General features: G+C 46.2%; 1 protein-coding gene across 1 annotated transcript in view; it reads left to right on the top strand.

The window, feature by feature from the left end:
* WDR93 (WD repeat domain 93) overlaps positions 1-18,293 on the top strand; it is a 51,522-nt gene that overhangs the window by 22,693 nt on the left and 10,536 nt on the right. Inside the window, exons 8-13 of the mRNA XM_030317390.2 lie at positions 7,309-7,393; positions 11,548-11,719; positions 13,186-13,256; positions 13,807-13,893; positions 15,180-15,299; positions 16,922-17,135. Of these exons, the coding sequence (XP_030173250.1) occupies positions 7,309-7,393; positions 11,548-11,719; positions 13,186-13,256; positions 13,807-13,893; positions 15,180-15,299; positions 16,922-17,135 (749 nt within the window). The remainder of the gene's footprint in view (positions 1-7,308; positions 7,394-11,547; positions 11,720-13,185; positions 13,257-13,806; positions 13,894-15,179; positions 15,300-16,921; positions 17,136-18,293) is intronic.

The following is an 18,293-nucleotide window of genomic DNA, read 5'->3' as shown; positions in this document are numbered from 1 at the left end:
GCTTTCCAGTGTGTGTGTGTGGGGGGGGGGGCAAACTAATGGAATACAATGGCATCTCATGTAATTTTCACTGATCTCTTCATATTTTTTATTGGCCACTGAGGTTTTCTTTGAATTGCCTGCCTGTATCACTTGCTCGTTATATATTTTCTTCCAGTTTGTTGTTTCCCTTTTTCCTTGGTTTATGTGCTTTTCTGTTGTAAAGAAGTTATAAGTTTTGATGCAGTTGGAGTTTTCTTTTTTTTTTTTTATACCCATCGCACGTAAGTAGGCTTTCCCTACCTCAAGGTTATAAATAAATTCTCCTGTGGTTTCTTCTAATAATCTCAGAGTTTCATTTTTGACATTTCCCTCTTTAATTCATAGGGGAGTGTCTTTTGTGAACAGAGTGAGGAAGGAGCCAACTTTCATCTGTTTTTTTTAAGTAGCCAATTGTCACACAAATATTTTTGAGTCATCTTTTCCCATTTGTTTTGAAATGTGACCTTTTATCATTCCTATTTTATTTCTATGTTCTTTATCCTATTCCATTAAAATACTCATCTGCCTGCACCAAGACCTTAATGAACTTTGGAGCAAAACTGCCAGGATTCTAATCTTGTCAATGCCACGTGCTAGCGGGGTGACCTTACTGTGTATTTTCTGTTCTATTTTCCATATTTTTGTTGTTGTTCTACCTTTGGGGAGAGCTCATCTGCTCAGTGCCTCCACTCTCTGAGTTTTTCATTTTTGCTATCATATTTTCATTTACAAGAGCCTCCCCCTTTTTTCTTTCTTTTCTTTTCCTTCTTTCATAAATGTTAGTGACTTTCCTAAAAACATTTATGATAATTTTTGATGTTTCTTCTCCATGTTTGGTCTATTTCCCCAAAGTTGCTTTTTTCCCTACTATTTGTTTTGGTCTCTGTCTTTCCAAACAGATACTTTCTTCACTTGGCTCTCTACTCCTATCAAAAGGTAGGGGTCACTGAGAAACTGACAGGAAGCCAGCCCTGTGGGCATGGGTGGGGCTTGTTAACCGGTTTTGCTAAAGGGTACCCCAGCTGGGCTGCAGTGTTGGGACAGGCTCCTGTCTGTTTCCCCAGCTATCCTTAAGTAGAGAGTGCCTATGAAACACCTTCCTAAGCCAACATGGGGTAAAGTGAAGAAGCAATTACCACTAACTTACGTGGGACAACGTTTGAGCATTCCCAGACCCCCAAAATAACCTCTCTTAGGCTTGCTAATGTATGTACAAGATAAATCGACAGGAAGCACAGATGCTCACAGACACCGGGGAAAGCTATGGCGCGTGGCGCCCACAGGCTGGGTGCAGCTCCCCGGGAAGGACGTGGGCGAGGCCCCGCTTACCGCGCAGCGCAGGTGCTGCCTTTACTCTAACAACCCAGCTCTCACCTGAGTTGCAGAGGCGGTTGGGGAACATGCCTTGGGGTGTGGGAGGGGTGACCTCAACATTCAGTATGTAAACTTTAACTGCATTCTGTTGGCTACTTGCAGTTAGGGAGTCTTAAGAGTTTAAAAGCGTCTTAAAGAGATTTTCACCCAATCCTGTTGAACCCAGAGACACCTGGAGCTGCCATTTTCTTGAGTCTTTAGGGCCTTTGTGATGTGAATCAAGTGACTCCCAGGCTTTCTCCCTTACTGGTTCAGATCTTTCTTGGGTCTGCTAAATCTTTTTGCCACCTGCTTCCCAAGTCCAAAATTTTCTTGCTTTTGTTTCCTTTTTATTCTCTTATTCCTTATGAGTTTATTTTTTGAATGTTTATTTTTATTTTTGAGAGGGAGAGACAGAGCACAAGGAGGGGAGGGTAGAGAGTGAGGGAGACAGAAGCAGGCTCCAGGCTCTGAGCTGTATGCACAGAGCCCAACGCAGGGCTTGAACCCACGAACCGTGAGATCATGACCTGAGCTGAAGTCGGACGCTTAACCGAGTGAGCCACCCAGGCACCCCTATTCCTTTTTTAAAAAGCACCTTCCTGTCATTTTCATGGGGTTTCAGGAAGGAGAGGCGTTAAATGTTACCTGTTCACACTACCATCTATATTTTCTAGCTAGTTATTGCTGATCCGATGCTGTATCAGTATTCATCAACTCATTTGCGCAAAGAAGTTGTAAGGATATCAAGTTTCAGAGAACTGGAAGGCACAAGGGAGGGTAGGCAGTAAAAACATTGTAGCCAGGACTCCACTACCACTACTCCTGACCATCACCACCCCCCCAAGAGACACAGCCACCAAAGGTGATGCTGGGCTTTCCATGACGGCTCTGTCACTGGGCTCTTGACATGGCCACCTCCACTGTGAATAATTTCTCTCCTGCTTCTGGATCTCTGTGTCACTTCCTCAAGAGTCACAGTCCCAGGCAGGAGCACACAGCTGGTTGAGCCTTGGTCATGTGCCAACACCCTAACCTCCAAGGGACAGAAAGAAGAATCTGGTCCCTTCAGTTCCTTAGAGGGAGACAGATTCTCCCAGACTCACACCATAGGTGAGTCCCCTCAAGGTAGAAAAGATGTTGAGGGCTGGATAGCCAAAATGATGACAATGGCCTCTACACTAGTACATAGGGAAGCTATCGATTTTTGTATGTTGATCTTATATTTGGCCAAGATTACGGTGAGGTCAGCAAAACATAGACACTGTTGGGGTCATGCAGGTGTGGGGGTGGGCACCTAAGAGTGAGTGCCTCCTGAAAGTGCCTCACTTCCTTTATTTACCCTAGTCTCAGGACTGTTGGCCTTTCTACTGAAGTTCTAATGGTTTGCCAGCTGACACTGATGGATTTTCCAGCTAGACAACCATAACTATAAATACTGACAACTTTTCCTCTCTCAAGTATTTATTTCTCCTACTTATTGTTCTTGCCTTGTTCTATGTTCTAGGATCTCTAGTAAAATGCTGAATAGTCATGATGTGATAGACTATCCAGGATATAACAGGGGTCCTCCAACTGTTTGACTATCATGCCCAAAGCTTACTCTAGGTGTTTGAAATAAATATCCTTTATCAAGATAAGCATGTGTTCTTCTAGCCTCCGTTTGCTAGGAGTTTGTTGTTTGTTTGTTTTTTAATTAGGAATGGACATTGACCAAATACTTTCTCCTCATCTTTTGAGAAGAGCTTTCTTCCTTCATCTGCTTCATCTGCTTTCTTCCTTCATCTGCTAATGTAGTAGGTTGCATTAATAGATTTTCTAATGTTGAAACATTCTTTGTAAAATATGTTTTAATGTTTATTTTGAGGGGGGGGGAGGGGCAGAGAGAGAGCGGGACCAGAGAGAAACCCAAGCACCCCCCATGCTGTTAGCACAATGCCCAGAGCGGGACTTGATCTCAAGAACCGTGAGATCATGATCTGAGCTGACATCAAAGGTTGGACACTTAACCGATTGAGCTACTCAGGTACTCTAAAACTTTCTTACTTCCATTCTTGGGTAATCCATGCTTGATAATAATTCATTTAATTATACTTCAGTGTGTTTTGCTAATATTAAAGTCCTAAATAAAATACCAGCAAAGCAAACTGATAGTTCTGTATTCATAGATAGTATCTAAATTCAAACATGAGATTGGCCTATAGTGGTGTTTTTTTTTTTCTTGTGGATTTCTTAACACAATTTTGTATTAGTGTTATGCTAGCCTTGTAAAGAAAGTTGGATGTCGTTTTTTGTTTTTTGTTTTTTTACCTCTAGGTCTATAAAAATCTTATGTTTTCAATTTCTTCTATGGTTATTAGTCCGTTTCAAAAACTTTTGAGCCAATTTCAGTCAGAAGTCATTTATTAGTGTAGATATATAACTATAGATATATGTAAATATGTTTCTCCTATAATATGAAAATTAAAATCTGTCTCTTACATTATTCCCCTTCCTTGTTCATAATGGATCTAGCTCACTGATTTTTGTTTTCTTTTGTTTTGATGTTATCTATTTTAAGAGCGAGAGAGAGCATGAGCAAGGGAGAGGCAGAGAGAGAGGGAGACACAGAATCCAAAGCAGGCTCCAAGCTCTGAGCTGTCAGCACAGAGCCAACGCGGTGCTCGAACTCAGGGAATGTGAAATCATGACCTGAGCTCAAGTCGGACGCTTAACCGACTGAACAACCCAGGCGCCCCCTAACTCACTGATTTTAACTTGCCAATATTTTGTTAATTTTACATCTGTGTTCATGAAGGATATTTTTTGTTTTCTTTCCTTCCTTCCTTCCTTCCTTCCTTCCTTCCTTCCTTCCTTCCTTCCTTCCTTCCTTCCTCCCTCCCTCCCTCCCTCCCTCCCTTCCTATTTTAAGTAATCTCTACACCCAGTGTGGGGCTCAAACTCAAAACCATGAGATTAAGAGTTGCACACTCTACTGACTGAGTCAGCCAGGTGCCCCAATTTTATTTTCTTCTAACATCTTTTGGTTGTGGTATCAGGATGATGCTGACCTCATATAATAAGTAGAGTGTTCCTGTTTTATTTTCTGGAAGAGTTTGTGTAGAATTGGTATTATTTCTTCCTAAAGTGTTTGATAGAATTTACCAGTAAAGCCATCTAGCCATGGAGTTTTCCTTGTGGAACTATAAATTCAGTGTCTTTAGTGACAAAGGGTCATCTCTTTCTCCTTAAGTTTTTTTTTTTTTTTTTTTTTTTTTTATTTTTATTTATTATCAAGAGACAAAGAGAGACAGAGCATGAGCATGGGAGGGGCAGAGAAAGGAGGAGACACAGAATCCAAAGCAGACTCCAGGCTCTGAGTGGTCAGCACAGAGCCAGACGCGGGGCTTGAACTCATAAACCGTGAGATCATGACCTGAGCCAAAGTGGGCCATTTAATGGACTGAGCCGCCCAGGCGCCCCACCTTCTTTAAGTTTTTATTTAAGTAATTGCTACCCCCAACATGGGGCTGCAACTCAAACCTCGAGATTAAGAGTCACACACTCTTCTGACTGAGCCAGATAGGCGCCCTGGTTAGGTCTTTCTTTTTTTTAAAAAAAAAAATTTTTTTTCAACGTTTATTTTTTTTGGGACAGAGAGAGACAGAGCATGAACGGGGGAGGGACAGAAAGAGAGGGAGACACAGAATCGGAAACAGGCTCCAGGCTCCGAGCCATCAGCCCAGAGCCCGACGCGGGGCTCGAACTCACGGACCGCGAGATCGTGACCTGGCTGAAGTCGGACGCTTAACCGACTGCGCCACCCAGGCGCCCCAGGTCTTTCTTTTTAAGCAAACTTTTGTATTTTGTGTCATTGAAGGAACTTGTCCATTTTTACCTAAGTTATCAAATGTATTGACTTAAAGTGGTTAATATTCTCTTATTATCTTTTTATTATCTGTAAAATCTGTTTTGATGTCCTTTTCTTCATTTCTGATGGTGGTAATTTGTGTTTTCTCTCTTTTTTTTTTTTTTCTTAATTAGCTTGGCTAGAGTTTTGTCAATTTTATTAATCTTCTCAAAGAGCCAGTTTTTTATTTCTTTGTCTCCACATTTTTGTTTTGTTTTCTATCTGACCAGTTTCCAATTTGATTTTTATTATTTCCTTTCTTCTGCTTACTTTTGGTTTAAGCTTTTCCTTGCCTTCTAGTTTCTTAAGGCAGAAAGCTAGGTCATGTATTTGAGATCTTCTTTTCTGATATAGGCATTTAGTGCTATAAACTTACATCTAAGCACTGTTTTAGCTGCATTCTTTATATTTTGATGGGATGTTCCCATTTTTAAAAATACTTCAAAATACTTCCTATTTGCTTTTTTTAAAATTTCTCGTTTGACCAGTGAATTATTTAGAAGTATATTAGTGTCTAAATACTGCAGATGTTCCAGATATTTTTCTTTTTTTGGTTTCTAATTTAATTCCATTGTGACTAGACAAAATACTTCATATAATTTGAAACCTTTTAAATTTCTTAAGATTTTATGCCCAGATTATGGTTTATGTTGTTGGTAATTGTTCTGCATGCACTTGAAAAACTGTGTATTTTGCTGCTGTTAGTCAAGTTATTTATGTCTGCTTTTCCTTCTATAGCCTTACTATATTCTTCCTGATTATCTGTCTGTCCTATCAGTTATTGCGAGAGGAGTATTCAAATATCTAAGATTACAGATTTATCTATTTCTGCTTTCACTTCAATGAATCTTTGCTTTGTGTATTTTGAAGCTCTGTTATGAGGGGCATAAACATTTGGAATGTTATGTCTGCTTGATGAATTGACCATTTTATCATTATTCAGTGAATTTTTATCCCTGTTAATATTCTTTTCTCTGAAATCTATTATGTCAGATATTAATATAGTCACTCCAACTTTCTTTGATTAGTTTTACAAGACGGATTTTTACTATGCTTTTAATAGATTGGTGTCTTTGTGTTTAAAATGAGTTTCTTTTTGACAACATATAATAGGGTCTTACTTTTTTTTTTAAGTTTATTTTTGAGAGAGAGAGAGCAGGGGAGGGGCAGGGGGGGAGGGGGGCGGGGAAACAGAGGATCTGAAGCAGGCTCTGTCCTGACAGCAGAGAGCCCAATACAGGGCTGGAATCCATAAACCATGAGATCATGACCTGAGCTGAAGTCGGAAGCTTAACCGACTGAGCCACCCAGGCACCCTGGGTCTTACCTTTTTAGACAGTCTGACAGTCTCTACCTTTTAATTGGGTAGTTAGGCCATTTATATTTAATGTGATTGTTTTTTTTTTGTTTTTTTTTTTCAACGTTTATTTATTTTTTTTTTTTTTAATTTTTTTTTTTCAACGTTTATTTATTTTTGGGACAGAGAGAGACAGAGCATGAACGGGGGAGGGGCAGAGAGAGAGGGAGACACAGAATCGGAAACAGGCTCCAGGCTCCGAGCCATCAGCCCAGAGCCTGACGCGGGGCTCGAACTCACGGACCGCGAGATCGTGACCTGGCTGAAGTCGGACGCCTAACCGACTGCGCCACCCAGGCGCCCCTCAACGTTTATTTTTATTTTTGGGACAGAGAGAGACAGAGCATGAACGGGGGAGGGGCAGAGAGAGAGGGAGACACAGAATCTGAAACAGGCTCCAGGCTCTGAGCCATCAGCCCAGAGCCCGACGCGGGGCTCGAACTCACGGACCGCGAGATCGTGACCTGGCTGAAGTCGGACGCTTAACCGACTGCGCCACCCAGGCGCCCCTTTAATGTGATTGTTGATACATTTGGATTGAAATAAATCACTTTGCTATTTACTTCCTATTTGTCACATCTGTTTTTCTTCCTTTCCCTCTGTTTCTGTCTTCTTTTGGGATGTGTTTTTAATGATTCTGTTATATCTCCTTTGTTGGCTTATTAGCTGTGCCTTTTCCTTCTTGTAGGATATAAACATTTGTTTTAGAGGAGACATTAAGTTGAGTCTGCCAGTTCACATAATGAAGATCAAACCACCCAAACCAGTTACAGGTTAGTATAATTCAACTAATACTCTTTTTATTTCTGATATTAATTTCTGTTTTTTTCTTTCTTTGCTTTCCTCCAAATTTCCCATCTTTTCTAGATATTAGCAGCAATATCTAAATTACAAGTATAGTTCTGAGAAGGGAATTTTTTTAAAAGTCATAAGCTCTGGGATCTAAGGACAAAAATATAAATATTACAAGGACATAGTTAACTAACAGAATTGGAAAATCAGGAAAAACAGGCATCTAGCTGGAGTTCATCCATTTCTATATTCCTGTGTTAATGCATTCATCAGGATTTGCTGAGTGCCAATGAAGCACCAAGCACACAGATGAGTAAGACACCTTTTCCATACCAAAAGCTGCTGTTCTACCAAGGGAGAATAAGAGGAAAGTGGCATTGTAGGATATGGTAAGTGCAGCAATGGGGAACATTTAGGACCATGAAAACATAGAGGAAAGAGTGACCAACTCTTCCTATGGAGGAGGCAGAGGGTTTATCAAAGGAAGGGACATTTGGGAAGGTCTTTTTTTTGCTGGGGGGGGGGTGGGGGCGGAGGGAGAAGGACTTGAAGGACAAGTGGGAGTAGGTCAAGAGGAGCAGAGGAGAAGTCCATTGTAGGCACAGGATACAGTATATCCTCTCAATACCTGCCCAGAACCTCAAAGATATATCTATAGGAATGTTCACTGCAGCATTATTTATAGAGGCAAAAGACTAATTAAATAAAATCTGGTACACTCATCCAAAGGAATACTTTACAACTATCAAAAACAAAGAAGGAAATTCAAAAGGCCAAGAATAGCCAATTCACTCTTGTAAAAGAACACGATGACATGATTTGCTCCATCAAGACTTACTATAAGGGGCGCCTGGGTGGCTCAGTCGGTTAAGCGTCCGACTTCGGCTCAGGTCATGATCTCGCGGTCCGTGAGTTCAAGCCCCCCGTCGGGCTCTGTGCTAACAGCTCAGAGCCTGGAGCCTGCTTCAGATTCTGTGTCTCCCTCTCTCTCTGACCCTCCCCCATTCATGCTCTGTCTCTCTCTGTCTCAAAAATAAATGAACGTTAAAAAAAAAAAAGGCTTACTATAAAGCTATCGTAATTAAGACACAATAGAAAAATAGATAAGTGGGGTGCCTGGGTGGCACAGTCGGTTAAGCGTCCGACTTCAGCCAGGTCACGATCTCGCGGTCCGTGAGTTCGAGCCCCGCGTCAGGCTCTGGGCTGATGGCTCAGAGCCTGGAGCCTGTTTCCGATTCTGTGTCTCCCTCTCTCTCTGACCCTCCCCCGTTCATGCTCTGTCTCTCTCTGTCCCAAAAATAAATAAACGTTGAAAAAAAAATTAAAAAAAAAAAAAGAAAAAAGAAAAATAGATAAGTGAATAGTAGATAGAAATATATATAGAGAGAATATAGAAATATAGATAGAAATAGTATACAGAATATAGTAGTAGAAAAATAGATAAATGAAACACGATAGGCCAGAACAGACCAAGACATAAATGGACACTTGATAACTGACAGAGGTGACATTACAGAGGAGGCGAGAAAGGATGGTCATTTCAATAAATGGTGCTGGCTGTCCATACGGAAACAAAAGTGAGACTCGACTCCTGCCTCCCACCATACACAAAAATAAATTCCAGACGACCCATAGAAGCAAATATGAAAGAGAAAACAGTAAAGCTTTTAGAAAATAATATAAGACAGTATCTTTATGATTTCATAGGGAAAGACTTTTTAAACAAAACACAAAAAGCACTTACAATAAAAGAAAAATTTGACAAATTTGGCTACTAAAATTAAGGACTTCTAGTAATCCCAAGACATCATTAAAAGCATGAAGGAGCAGCCCCACAGTGGGAGAAGATAGTTGCAAAACACTTAAAACTTAGGAATGGTCCCTACTGAGAATATATAAAGAATTCCTACAACTTATTAAGAAAAAGAGATAATCCAGTATAAAACAGGCAAGAGCTTATTCAAGTGGCCAATAAACAGATGAATGTGTGTACTCAACATCATTAGTTATCATGGAAATGCAAATTAAAACCATAATGAGCTACCACTCCACACCCACCAGGAGGGCAACATTTAAAAGAGACGGGCCATACCAAGTTGGTGAGGATGTATCATAAGCAGGCCTCCCGTACACTACAGTTAGCAATGAAAATCGGCACAACCACTTTGGAAAATAGTTTGGTTTGATCCAGTGATGTGGGTAATTTATACCCTGAGACCCAGCACTTACACTCGGAGGCAGTGTGACCGACCGTACCAGCTTGCCCAGGACTGAGGGGTTGGTCTACTGGGATGTGGGGCTTTCAGAGCTAAACTTAGGGAACTCCTGAGCAAACCAGGGTGAAGTGGTCACCCTCCTCCTAGGTATATACCTGACAGGTGTGCAAGCAAATGCGAGACATGTACAAGAATGGTAACAGTGACATGATTCTCCATAGCCCCAATCATGAAACAACCAAAATGTCCATCAACAAGAGAACATGTATTCACTTGATGGAATACTATCAATAAAAAGGAACAAATTGCAGCCGTCCACAACCAAATGGACAAATCTCACAATATTAAGCAAAAGAGGGCAGACACAGAGTTAACTTCATAATTCCATCCGTGTGTAACGCTCAGAAGCAGGCCAAGCAGAGCTTTTTCGTTTAGATGCACATTTAGACAGCAAAGGTAAAACAAACTTACTGCAGTGCTTATGGAAAAGCCAAGAGAATGGGTGCTGCTCTCGCCAGGAGGTTGTGACTGGAGACGGGCCCCTGCGAAGCTTCCAGGGAGCAGGTGATGTTTTGTCTCTGGACCTGAGTGGAGACAGACATTTGCTTTGTAATAATTTATTAAGATATATATATATATTTTTTAATTTTTTTTAACATTTATTTATTTTTGAGACAGAGAGCATGAACAGGGGAGGGTCAGAGAGAGGGAGACACAGAATCTGAAACAGGCTCCAGGCTCTGAGCTGTCAGCACAGAGCCTGACGCGGGGCTCGAACCCACGGGCCGCGAGATCATGACCTGAGCCGAAGTCGGACGCTTAACCAACTGAGCCACCCAGGCGCCCCAAGATATATATTTTTTAATGCTCTTTGCTGAGGTGTTCTATTTCACAGTAAGAAAAAGGTTTAGTAAATGAAAATAAGCAACAATAAGGAAGGTCTGTGGCACTGAAAGGAAGCGATCTCCAAGCTATTTGTGAGTGGAAAATGCAAGGGGGCTGGTGTAAAAGAGCAATTCTCAAACTTCAGCTGGATCGGACTCAGCCGGAGAACTTGTTAAAACCCAAAATGCTGCGCCCCAGCCACACAGTTTGTGTTTCTGCAGGCTGGGGTTGGGGCCTGAGAATCTGCATTTCTAACAAGTTCCAGTTGAGCCCCTCAGATCCCTGCTCATCTTGGAACCACACTTGGGGGGGTACTAGTGTGTCCTGTGCTACCATTTGTTGATACAAAGGTGGTCTCCCTATAGGAACTTATGTGAGAAATGAGTAACAATGATTGCTTCTGGCCAAGGAGACCTGGGCACCGGGGGCCTCCTGGGCACCCTCCATCTGAAAGCTGGGGTGGGAACCTAGAAAATAAATGACCCAGTTTTACTGTGGATTTAGGAACAGTTGAAAAAAGAAGGAAATGAAAGGTTTTGGGGGGGAAGGGGAATGGTAAAAAAAGTCACTGGCAGAGAAGGGAGATGGTTGAAGGAAGGTAGTTGGATAGACGTCAACATAGGTAGAGGCCGGGACCGTCTGTTTCTGTGGGCCCTGCAGCAGCGGCTCAGTAGTGATGGCAACTGGCACATTTGGGGCCTTGCTGGGCTGGGAAGACGGCAACGGTGATCTAAGATCTCTAGTGACCTCGTGAACTTTTCTTTGGCCTCGTTTGGGGATCAGGGCATCTGGAAACAGGAAGTGATGGTGAGGCTGGAGGAGGAGGAGGAGGGGGGAGGGCGGTTGCCCTCAGCCTGTGTTCGCTGAGCCGCCTGGCGAGGAAAGAGGCGGGGAGAAGACTGAACGCTGGCTTCCCAGATGGATTTCTGAGGACTAGAGATTCTGCAGGAAACTGAAAGTGTGGAGGAAGGAAGGGAAAATCAGGAAGGGGGAAGTCCCATGGTTTGACCAATTCTGGGATCTTTTCAACCTAGGTACCACATTTAAAAGCCCCCTGGAAGTCTTTGCAAAGATTGAGGACTGCTACGGGCTGGGCTCAGGGCAGAACCACTTCATCAAGGACACTCAGTGGGAGCAGCAGGAGGCCATCTTCAAAGCCTTGTTCAAGAAGTACCTGGACGGAGAGTGGGGGGAGGAGCGGCTCAGGTGAGCAGGAAGGAGGCCCGGCTCCCTCTTCCTCCCTCCCCTCGAGCCGGGGTGGGGGGGTGGGGGGTGGGGGTTGGGCAGAGTGTCTCCTCTCAGGGCACACACAGGAATCAACCCAAGCACTTGAATTAAAAGCTGTTTCTGGTTTGGGAGATTTTCCCGAGAATTTCGGATTTTTTGAAAAGATATGTGGAGATTGTTCAAAGAGAGTTAGAACAAAGGCTGATCATGTGGATTTCAAAGAGGGAATAGACATCTATGGAGAGGAGAAGAAGTCGAGTTCGTTTTACAATCTTATGTATATCTTCTCTTTAAAAACTTTTTTCCTGATGGGGCACCTGGGTGGCTCAGTCGGTTAAGCGGCTGACTTCGGCTCCAGTCACGATCTCACAGTTTGTGAGTTCGAGTCCCACATCAGGGCCCTGTACTGGCAGCTAAGAGCCTGGAGCCTGCTTTGGATTCTGTGTCTCCCTCTCTCCCTGCCCCTCCCCCGCTCACGCTCTGTGTGTGTCTCTCTCTCTCTCTCAAAAATAAACATTAAAAAAAATTTTTTTAAAGCTCTTTCCTGATTATCTAGACAACACAGAAGATCCTAAAGACAGAAGTAAAAGTCGCCACTATTCACATTTTCCTCCATTCCCATCCAGTCTTTCTCAGTGTAATATATTAATGCAGAATTACCAAAATACCTTACTTTGTAACCTCAGGCAGCAGATGGGCTCAGGAATCCCCTGCTGTGGCTGTAAAAACCGAGCCCAAGGCTTTGAAGGATCTGGTGGAGCTGGTTTTAGGAACTAGCTCTCTTCACAGCTACCGTGGAGCTCAGGAACCAGGAACATTCTTGCTTCACAGAGAAAGAAAAACCCCTCATCTTGCTGCCAAGTGCACCTTGAATTTTCTCACGTCAGGACACAAACTCCTAGGGCTACGCCCTCCTAGCAGCTACCTGAGCCCTGAACTGGGCCCCAGCGAGGTTCAGGGGCATGCTGCCTGGCTGGTTGTTAACCTGCGGGTAATGTCTGTCTGTAGTGGGAGTCTATACCACAAGAAGCTACAAACTCTATATAGACATCAGGAAATCGGTTTGTTCTTTTCTTAAGGACAGATGTATCAGCACACCCTGGTTGGATTGCCCCCAGCATAAGGGAGCATTTGTTCACGGCAGCCAAGTCTGGTCACTAGGGGATCTTCCCCAAGGACAGAGAAGGTTCTTCTGGGTGCCGGGTGCTGTTCCCAGCCCGGGAGTGACTCCCGCGCCTCTGCCTGCCCTGGCCTGCCCTCACCAACTTCCCAGGTCTGCGGCCACCAGGGCCGGCACATCCCATGTGACTTAGCTCATGGCCCTGTATCCCTGGGAAGGTCCATCCTAACTACCCATTTCTGGTTTTAGTACCATGGCTCTGCCAGGGTGTCTCCTTGCCAAGGAGCCTGCCATGGCTGACTCCTGTCTCTTTTTCTTCCCCCAGTATGGCCACGTTCCACTTCCTCCTTCCTGGTCGCGTCACCACCATGCCAGCGGACGTCAAGAGCCCCTCGGGTAAATGAACACGATGCAGGTGGCTGTCCTGGGCAGGTGGTCCACTCGGGGAGCACCCCAGCAACCCCTGCACGGTGGGAGGCAATGAGGCGGAGAGTAGGTCGCCGCTTAACGGTGTCTGGACGCATGGTGCCCCAGCCCAGACTCCCTGATAACGGAGGCCGTGCTGTCTTCAGGCAGTGACTGGCCACAGAGGAGGGTCTGAGCACGTATCCTGCCAGGCTGCTTCTGAACATGAACTCACTGTGTAGAACATGCTATTTCAAACACTGACAGCCAAGAGGACATGAATTATCTAGACGACGTGAAAGCCGCTGAGGGGCAGGGTGACCGTCCTCCTCACCGGGGAAGGCGAGCTGGCCATGGGAACAGCCCTCCCAGGGATGCTCAGCCCTCCTCCCCGGGAGGCTCACCCCTCTGCTGGGCGCTGCCCCTTAGAACGCACCACTTTTGACTTCAAACCGACTTCTGCTTGGGCAAACACCTTCCGTACAAACCCGGGGGTACCCAGCTGCCTCACGTGATGCCCCTTTCCTCTCTTCTTTCCCAGGGGTAGCCTGTGTCCTTGGCATACACTGGACCGGAAACCACAACTTCTTCCTCTATTCACTTAACCGAACTCTGAAGGATAAAGCCGGTACTTGGCTGCTGAGATGGGAGTTGCCTGAGAACGTGTCCTTCTCCAGCTTAGCTGAGAGCACGTGACTGACACGTCACTTTAGGGGACCAGAGCTGTGCAGGCAGAAGCAGTTGGCTCAGGGCCTGTGGTGTGAGCGCAAGGCTCTGTCTCTGGGCGGTCCCGTTTCGCCAAGAGAATAGGTCGATAGGACAAAGCCCGGTCAGGTCCACAGGGCTCCGTTGGCAGCTGAGGCAAAAAGAGGCTTGGCATCAGGGGCCGGATCCGGCCCCGGCCCAACGAAGGCCCGCAAGCTGTGTAGCCCCAGGCTAGTCACCGCGTGCCCCCAACCCTGTTTTCTCATCTGAAACACAGAGCTCATTCATCACACCATCCATCCCTGCTGACTGCACGTGCTTGCCGTGGATCGCAAAATCCAGAGGGTTTCTGTATGTGAAAGCTTTTTGAAATTGAAAGGCACTTAGGACCACCACTTACATGGTCTTTGTTTGGTTTTTACAAATTCTTGGAGGCAGTTACGTGAGCAGGTTCACTCTGTGGTAATTCCTTGAGCTGTACACGGATATTATTCTTTAGAATTGTACTTTAATGTTTGGGGCCCCTGGGTGGCTCAGTCGGTTAGGTGTCTGACTTCGGCTCAGGTGACGATCTCATGGTTCATGAGTTCGAGCCGTGCATCGGGCTCTGTGCTGACAGCTCGGAGCTTGGAGCCTGCTCCGGATTCTGTGTCTCCCTCTCTTTCCCGCTCCCTCACTCACGGTCTGTCTCTCTCTCTCTCTCTCTCTCTCTCTCTCAAAAATAAACATTGTTAAAAAATTTTAAAAAGGGATTATACTTTAATGTTTAAAAGTGTACAAAGGAAGAATTTTCTCTCCTCCCAACACCCTCTCAGGCAGTGTGGCTTCTAATCTCAACCTCTGTACTGACTGGCTCTGACCTTGGGCAGGTGACTTCTCTGCCTCGGTCTCCTCATCTGTGAAATAGGGGTGCCAACAGGACTCATCTCACCAGACCCTTGCGAGAATTAACCGAAAGGGTGCACATACAGTACTTACCACGGTGCTTAGCGCCTGGCAAGTACTCATTCAGTGTGAGCGTCAGTGCAAGAGGACTGGGACGTGCTCTTCTGTCCTAAGGAGGTAGCATTGCAGAGAGCCCAGCAGGTACCCCTGCCCGTGTCCCAGCCGGGCAGACTAGTCTGGGCCGTGAGCTGTGTGCATGAAGGTGGTGGGCGGGTGCAGCGGCTGGGGCAGGGGCGGCCGAGTGAGTGCCGTCCTCCCCTCTAGACCCAGAGGGCGTGTGGCCCTGTGCTGCACCCATTGCTGTCTCTCAGCTCAGCTGCTGCTGTTCCTACCTGGTGCTGGCCTGCGAGGATGGCGTGCTCACACTGTGGGACCTGGCAGAAGGTGAGCACCCCCCCCCCCGCCCCCGCCTCTGCCTAACCCCTGGATTATGAGACCCCGGGGAGCTCTGGAGTTTCCTGCAGGCTCTGGGCCTTCTGGTAGTTACTCTGTGTTCTTAAGTCAATGTGGGGAGCCGGTCCCGCCTTCCCCTTATTCATTCAGTCACTTACTGAAAACGATAAGTGCTGACACTTCCCAATCCCCGTGTACTGGTTGAGCGCTCGCCCCGTGCCCGTGCCCCGCACTGGAGCGGGTCCTGGAAGTAAGACTGTTAGTTACCTCATTATCACACTCCAGGGAGGTGACGTGGAGCACAGGATGTGACGGTAGGGCAGCCCTGGCCCTCCCCCACCCGCCCCCAAGTTCTCAAACTAAGTAAATCTTCCTGCTCTCCCACCCCCACCTCGGTCAGCAGGAAGCCCACTGCTATTGAAGCTAAGAAACCTGTACGGTGGCCAGTGCAAGACCAGTAGCCATGCTGGGTGGGTGGCACCTTGCTAGAGTCCTGGAGTCCCAGGATCCCGGGTCCAGCTCTGCAGGTGCAGAAAATCAGTGGTGTCTAGTTTCCCTAAGTCGATCGATCAGCCTCTGAGGGAAAGGCTCCCTCTTACCAAACTTTTTTAGAAGTGATTTGGGGTGCCTGGGTGGCGCAGTCGGTTAAGCGTCCGACTTCAGCCAGGTCACGATCTCGCGGTCGGTGAGTTCGAGCCCCGCGTCAGGCTCTGGGCTGATGGCTCGGAGCCTGGAGCCTGTTTCCGATTCTGTGTCTCCCTCTCTCTCTGCCCCTCCCCCGTTCATGCTCTGTCTCTCTCTGTCCCAAAAATAAATAAACGTTGAAAAAAAAAAAAAAAAGAAGTGATGACTGAATCGCTGGGTTTGTCATTGTACAATTGGATGGGTGTTTCCTCTGAGAGTAGAGGTGGGCAGCCTTCCCAGCCAGCGCGCTGGTGAGAACCAGAGAGAGCGCCCTGTCTACTGGCCATCTCGGGGAGCCTTCTGTCAGGTCAGTGAGGTGCCTTCCTCCCTTGGCTATTTCCATCTGAAGGATTCGGTGGTGGTTTCCGTTTAGCCGGCACTCGGCCCACATGGTGGGGAGATAAACATCCCTACGCGCCCTCTTGAATTTTGGTTCCTCACCCAGTCTTCTTACAAGAGTGAAAGATACTTAAAGGGCTGAAGAATGCTCATAATTTCACATTCACTTGCTCAATAGGTTGTTTTCATTTGTCTGGATACTGATACATCCTGGATATCGTTTGACTACACACATATACACCCTTCTCATAAAAAAGCCCTTCTCAGAGAACCACCTTCTCTCTGATATACCTTGACCCACCACGGTCAGCTGTGGTTCTGTACCTGGCAGGGCACTGTCCCTTCTGTCCCAGCACTGACTCTGGCCGCCTCCCCGGGGCTCTTCCCCGTCCCCCACCCCCCTCCATACTGAGAAGGGGGGGCTCTTCTCTCCCACTGGGCACTGGGGTTTTCTGGCTTCACTTCCAGAAGGCTCTCATTGCCGGATCTTGCCTTCACACCCCTCATGTGCCTGTTGGTCACAGACCCTGTACCCAGGCTGCATCAGCCCTCCCCCTTTCACTGACCTGCCTGTGCCATTGTTTTTCCAGGTTTCCCTCTTGGGGTCGTCGCTCTTCCCAAGGGATGTTCCTGCCAGAGTGTTCGCTTCCTCAAATACTACTTAGTCCACCAGGGACAGAACGTGTATCCTGAGGGGCCCTTGAAATCCCACATGAAATGTGTGGTGCTGTGCACAGATTCTTCTGTCCATCTGGTGACAGCCAGGGGGACCCAAGAACCCACCATCAGTGTGCTGGTTGAGAGGTCAGTGGCTTGAGCGCAGGACAGGGCAAACGACCGGCCAACCGAAAGTGACCAGCTCCCCAGCTGGAGTCCCCTGGCTCTGTAGTCAGCACCCTCCCTGTGAGCTCCCAAGTCCCCACCATCTTTTTTATGTGCACGTGTAAAACTTGTCTCACAAAATTGCGCGACAGCACCAATGACAGCTTTCACGTCATTTGTCATTTCTGCCAAAATCGCCTTTTATCAGTTTCCTCGAGGCTTGCTTTCTTTTTTAAATTGTCTCAAGAGTCTCTTTCTGAAGTTGTGAAAATACTTTATGCATGCAAATGAGCTATACAATATATACATGTGTATATTTAGGATATAGCTATATATACACTATGTATAGTATATATGTAGGTGTATATGTATTTGGGTGTTTATATATATACACAGAGAGAGAGAGAGACAGAGAGTGGGCAGTGGGAGAGAGGGAGGGAGGGAGAAACTCCCCTGTACCCATCATGAACCTTCAGAAATAGATCATCTCCGGGGCGCCTGGGTGGCTCAGTTGGTTAAGCATCCAACTCTTGGTTTCAGCTCGGGTCATGATCTCAAGTTCATGGGTTCGAGCCCTGCATTGGGCTCTGCTTTGACAGTGCAAAGCCTGCTTGGGATTCTCTCTTCCCCCCTCTCTGCCTCTCTCTCTCTCTCTTTCTCACTCTCTCCCTCTCTCAAAAATAAACAAACATTAAAAAAAAGAAATAGATTACCCCCTTAGTAATCGTCACTGTATATAACAAACCATTCCACAACTTAATGGCTTCAGAAAACAAGTCAATGTGCGGCCCCTGATCTCGCAGACCAGCAATTTGGGCCAGTCCTTCCACTGGCCTTGCTCAGGCTCTGGCAGCTGGGCCGGGGGCCGGACGGTCTGGCACAGCCTCCCTTGCACAGGTGGCAGTTGGGTGGTCGTCGGCCAGGACACTTGGTTCTCTTCCCTGTGGTGGCTCCTGCGGGCCGTCTCAGCCTCCATCACCCCACAGCCTAAGGGGTCCCCTCAGCAAGCGAGGGCAACCGCAACGTACACTCTCCAAGCTTCTGCTCACGTCACAGTGGACGAAGCATGTCACGTGGCCACACCCGCAGTCAGGCAGCGGAGAAACTGACTCCACCGTTTGATGGGAGTCGCTGCCAAAT

Source organism: Lynx canadensis, chromosome B3 (genome assembly GCF_007474595.2).
Source record: "Lynx canadensis isolate LIC74 chromosome B3, mLynCan4.pri.v2, whole genome shotgun sequence".
NCBI classification, from domain to species: Eukaryota; Metazoa; Chordata; class Mammalia; order Carnivora; family Felidae; genus Lynx; species Lynx canadensis.
The sequence above is the reverse complement of the archived record's forward strand: the minus strand, read 5'-3'. Positions and strand labels throughout refer to the sequence as shown.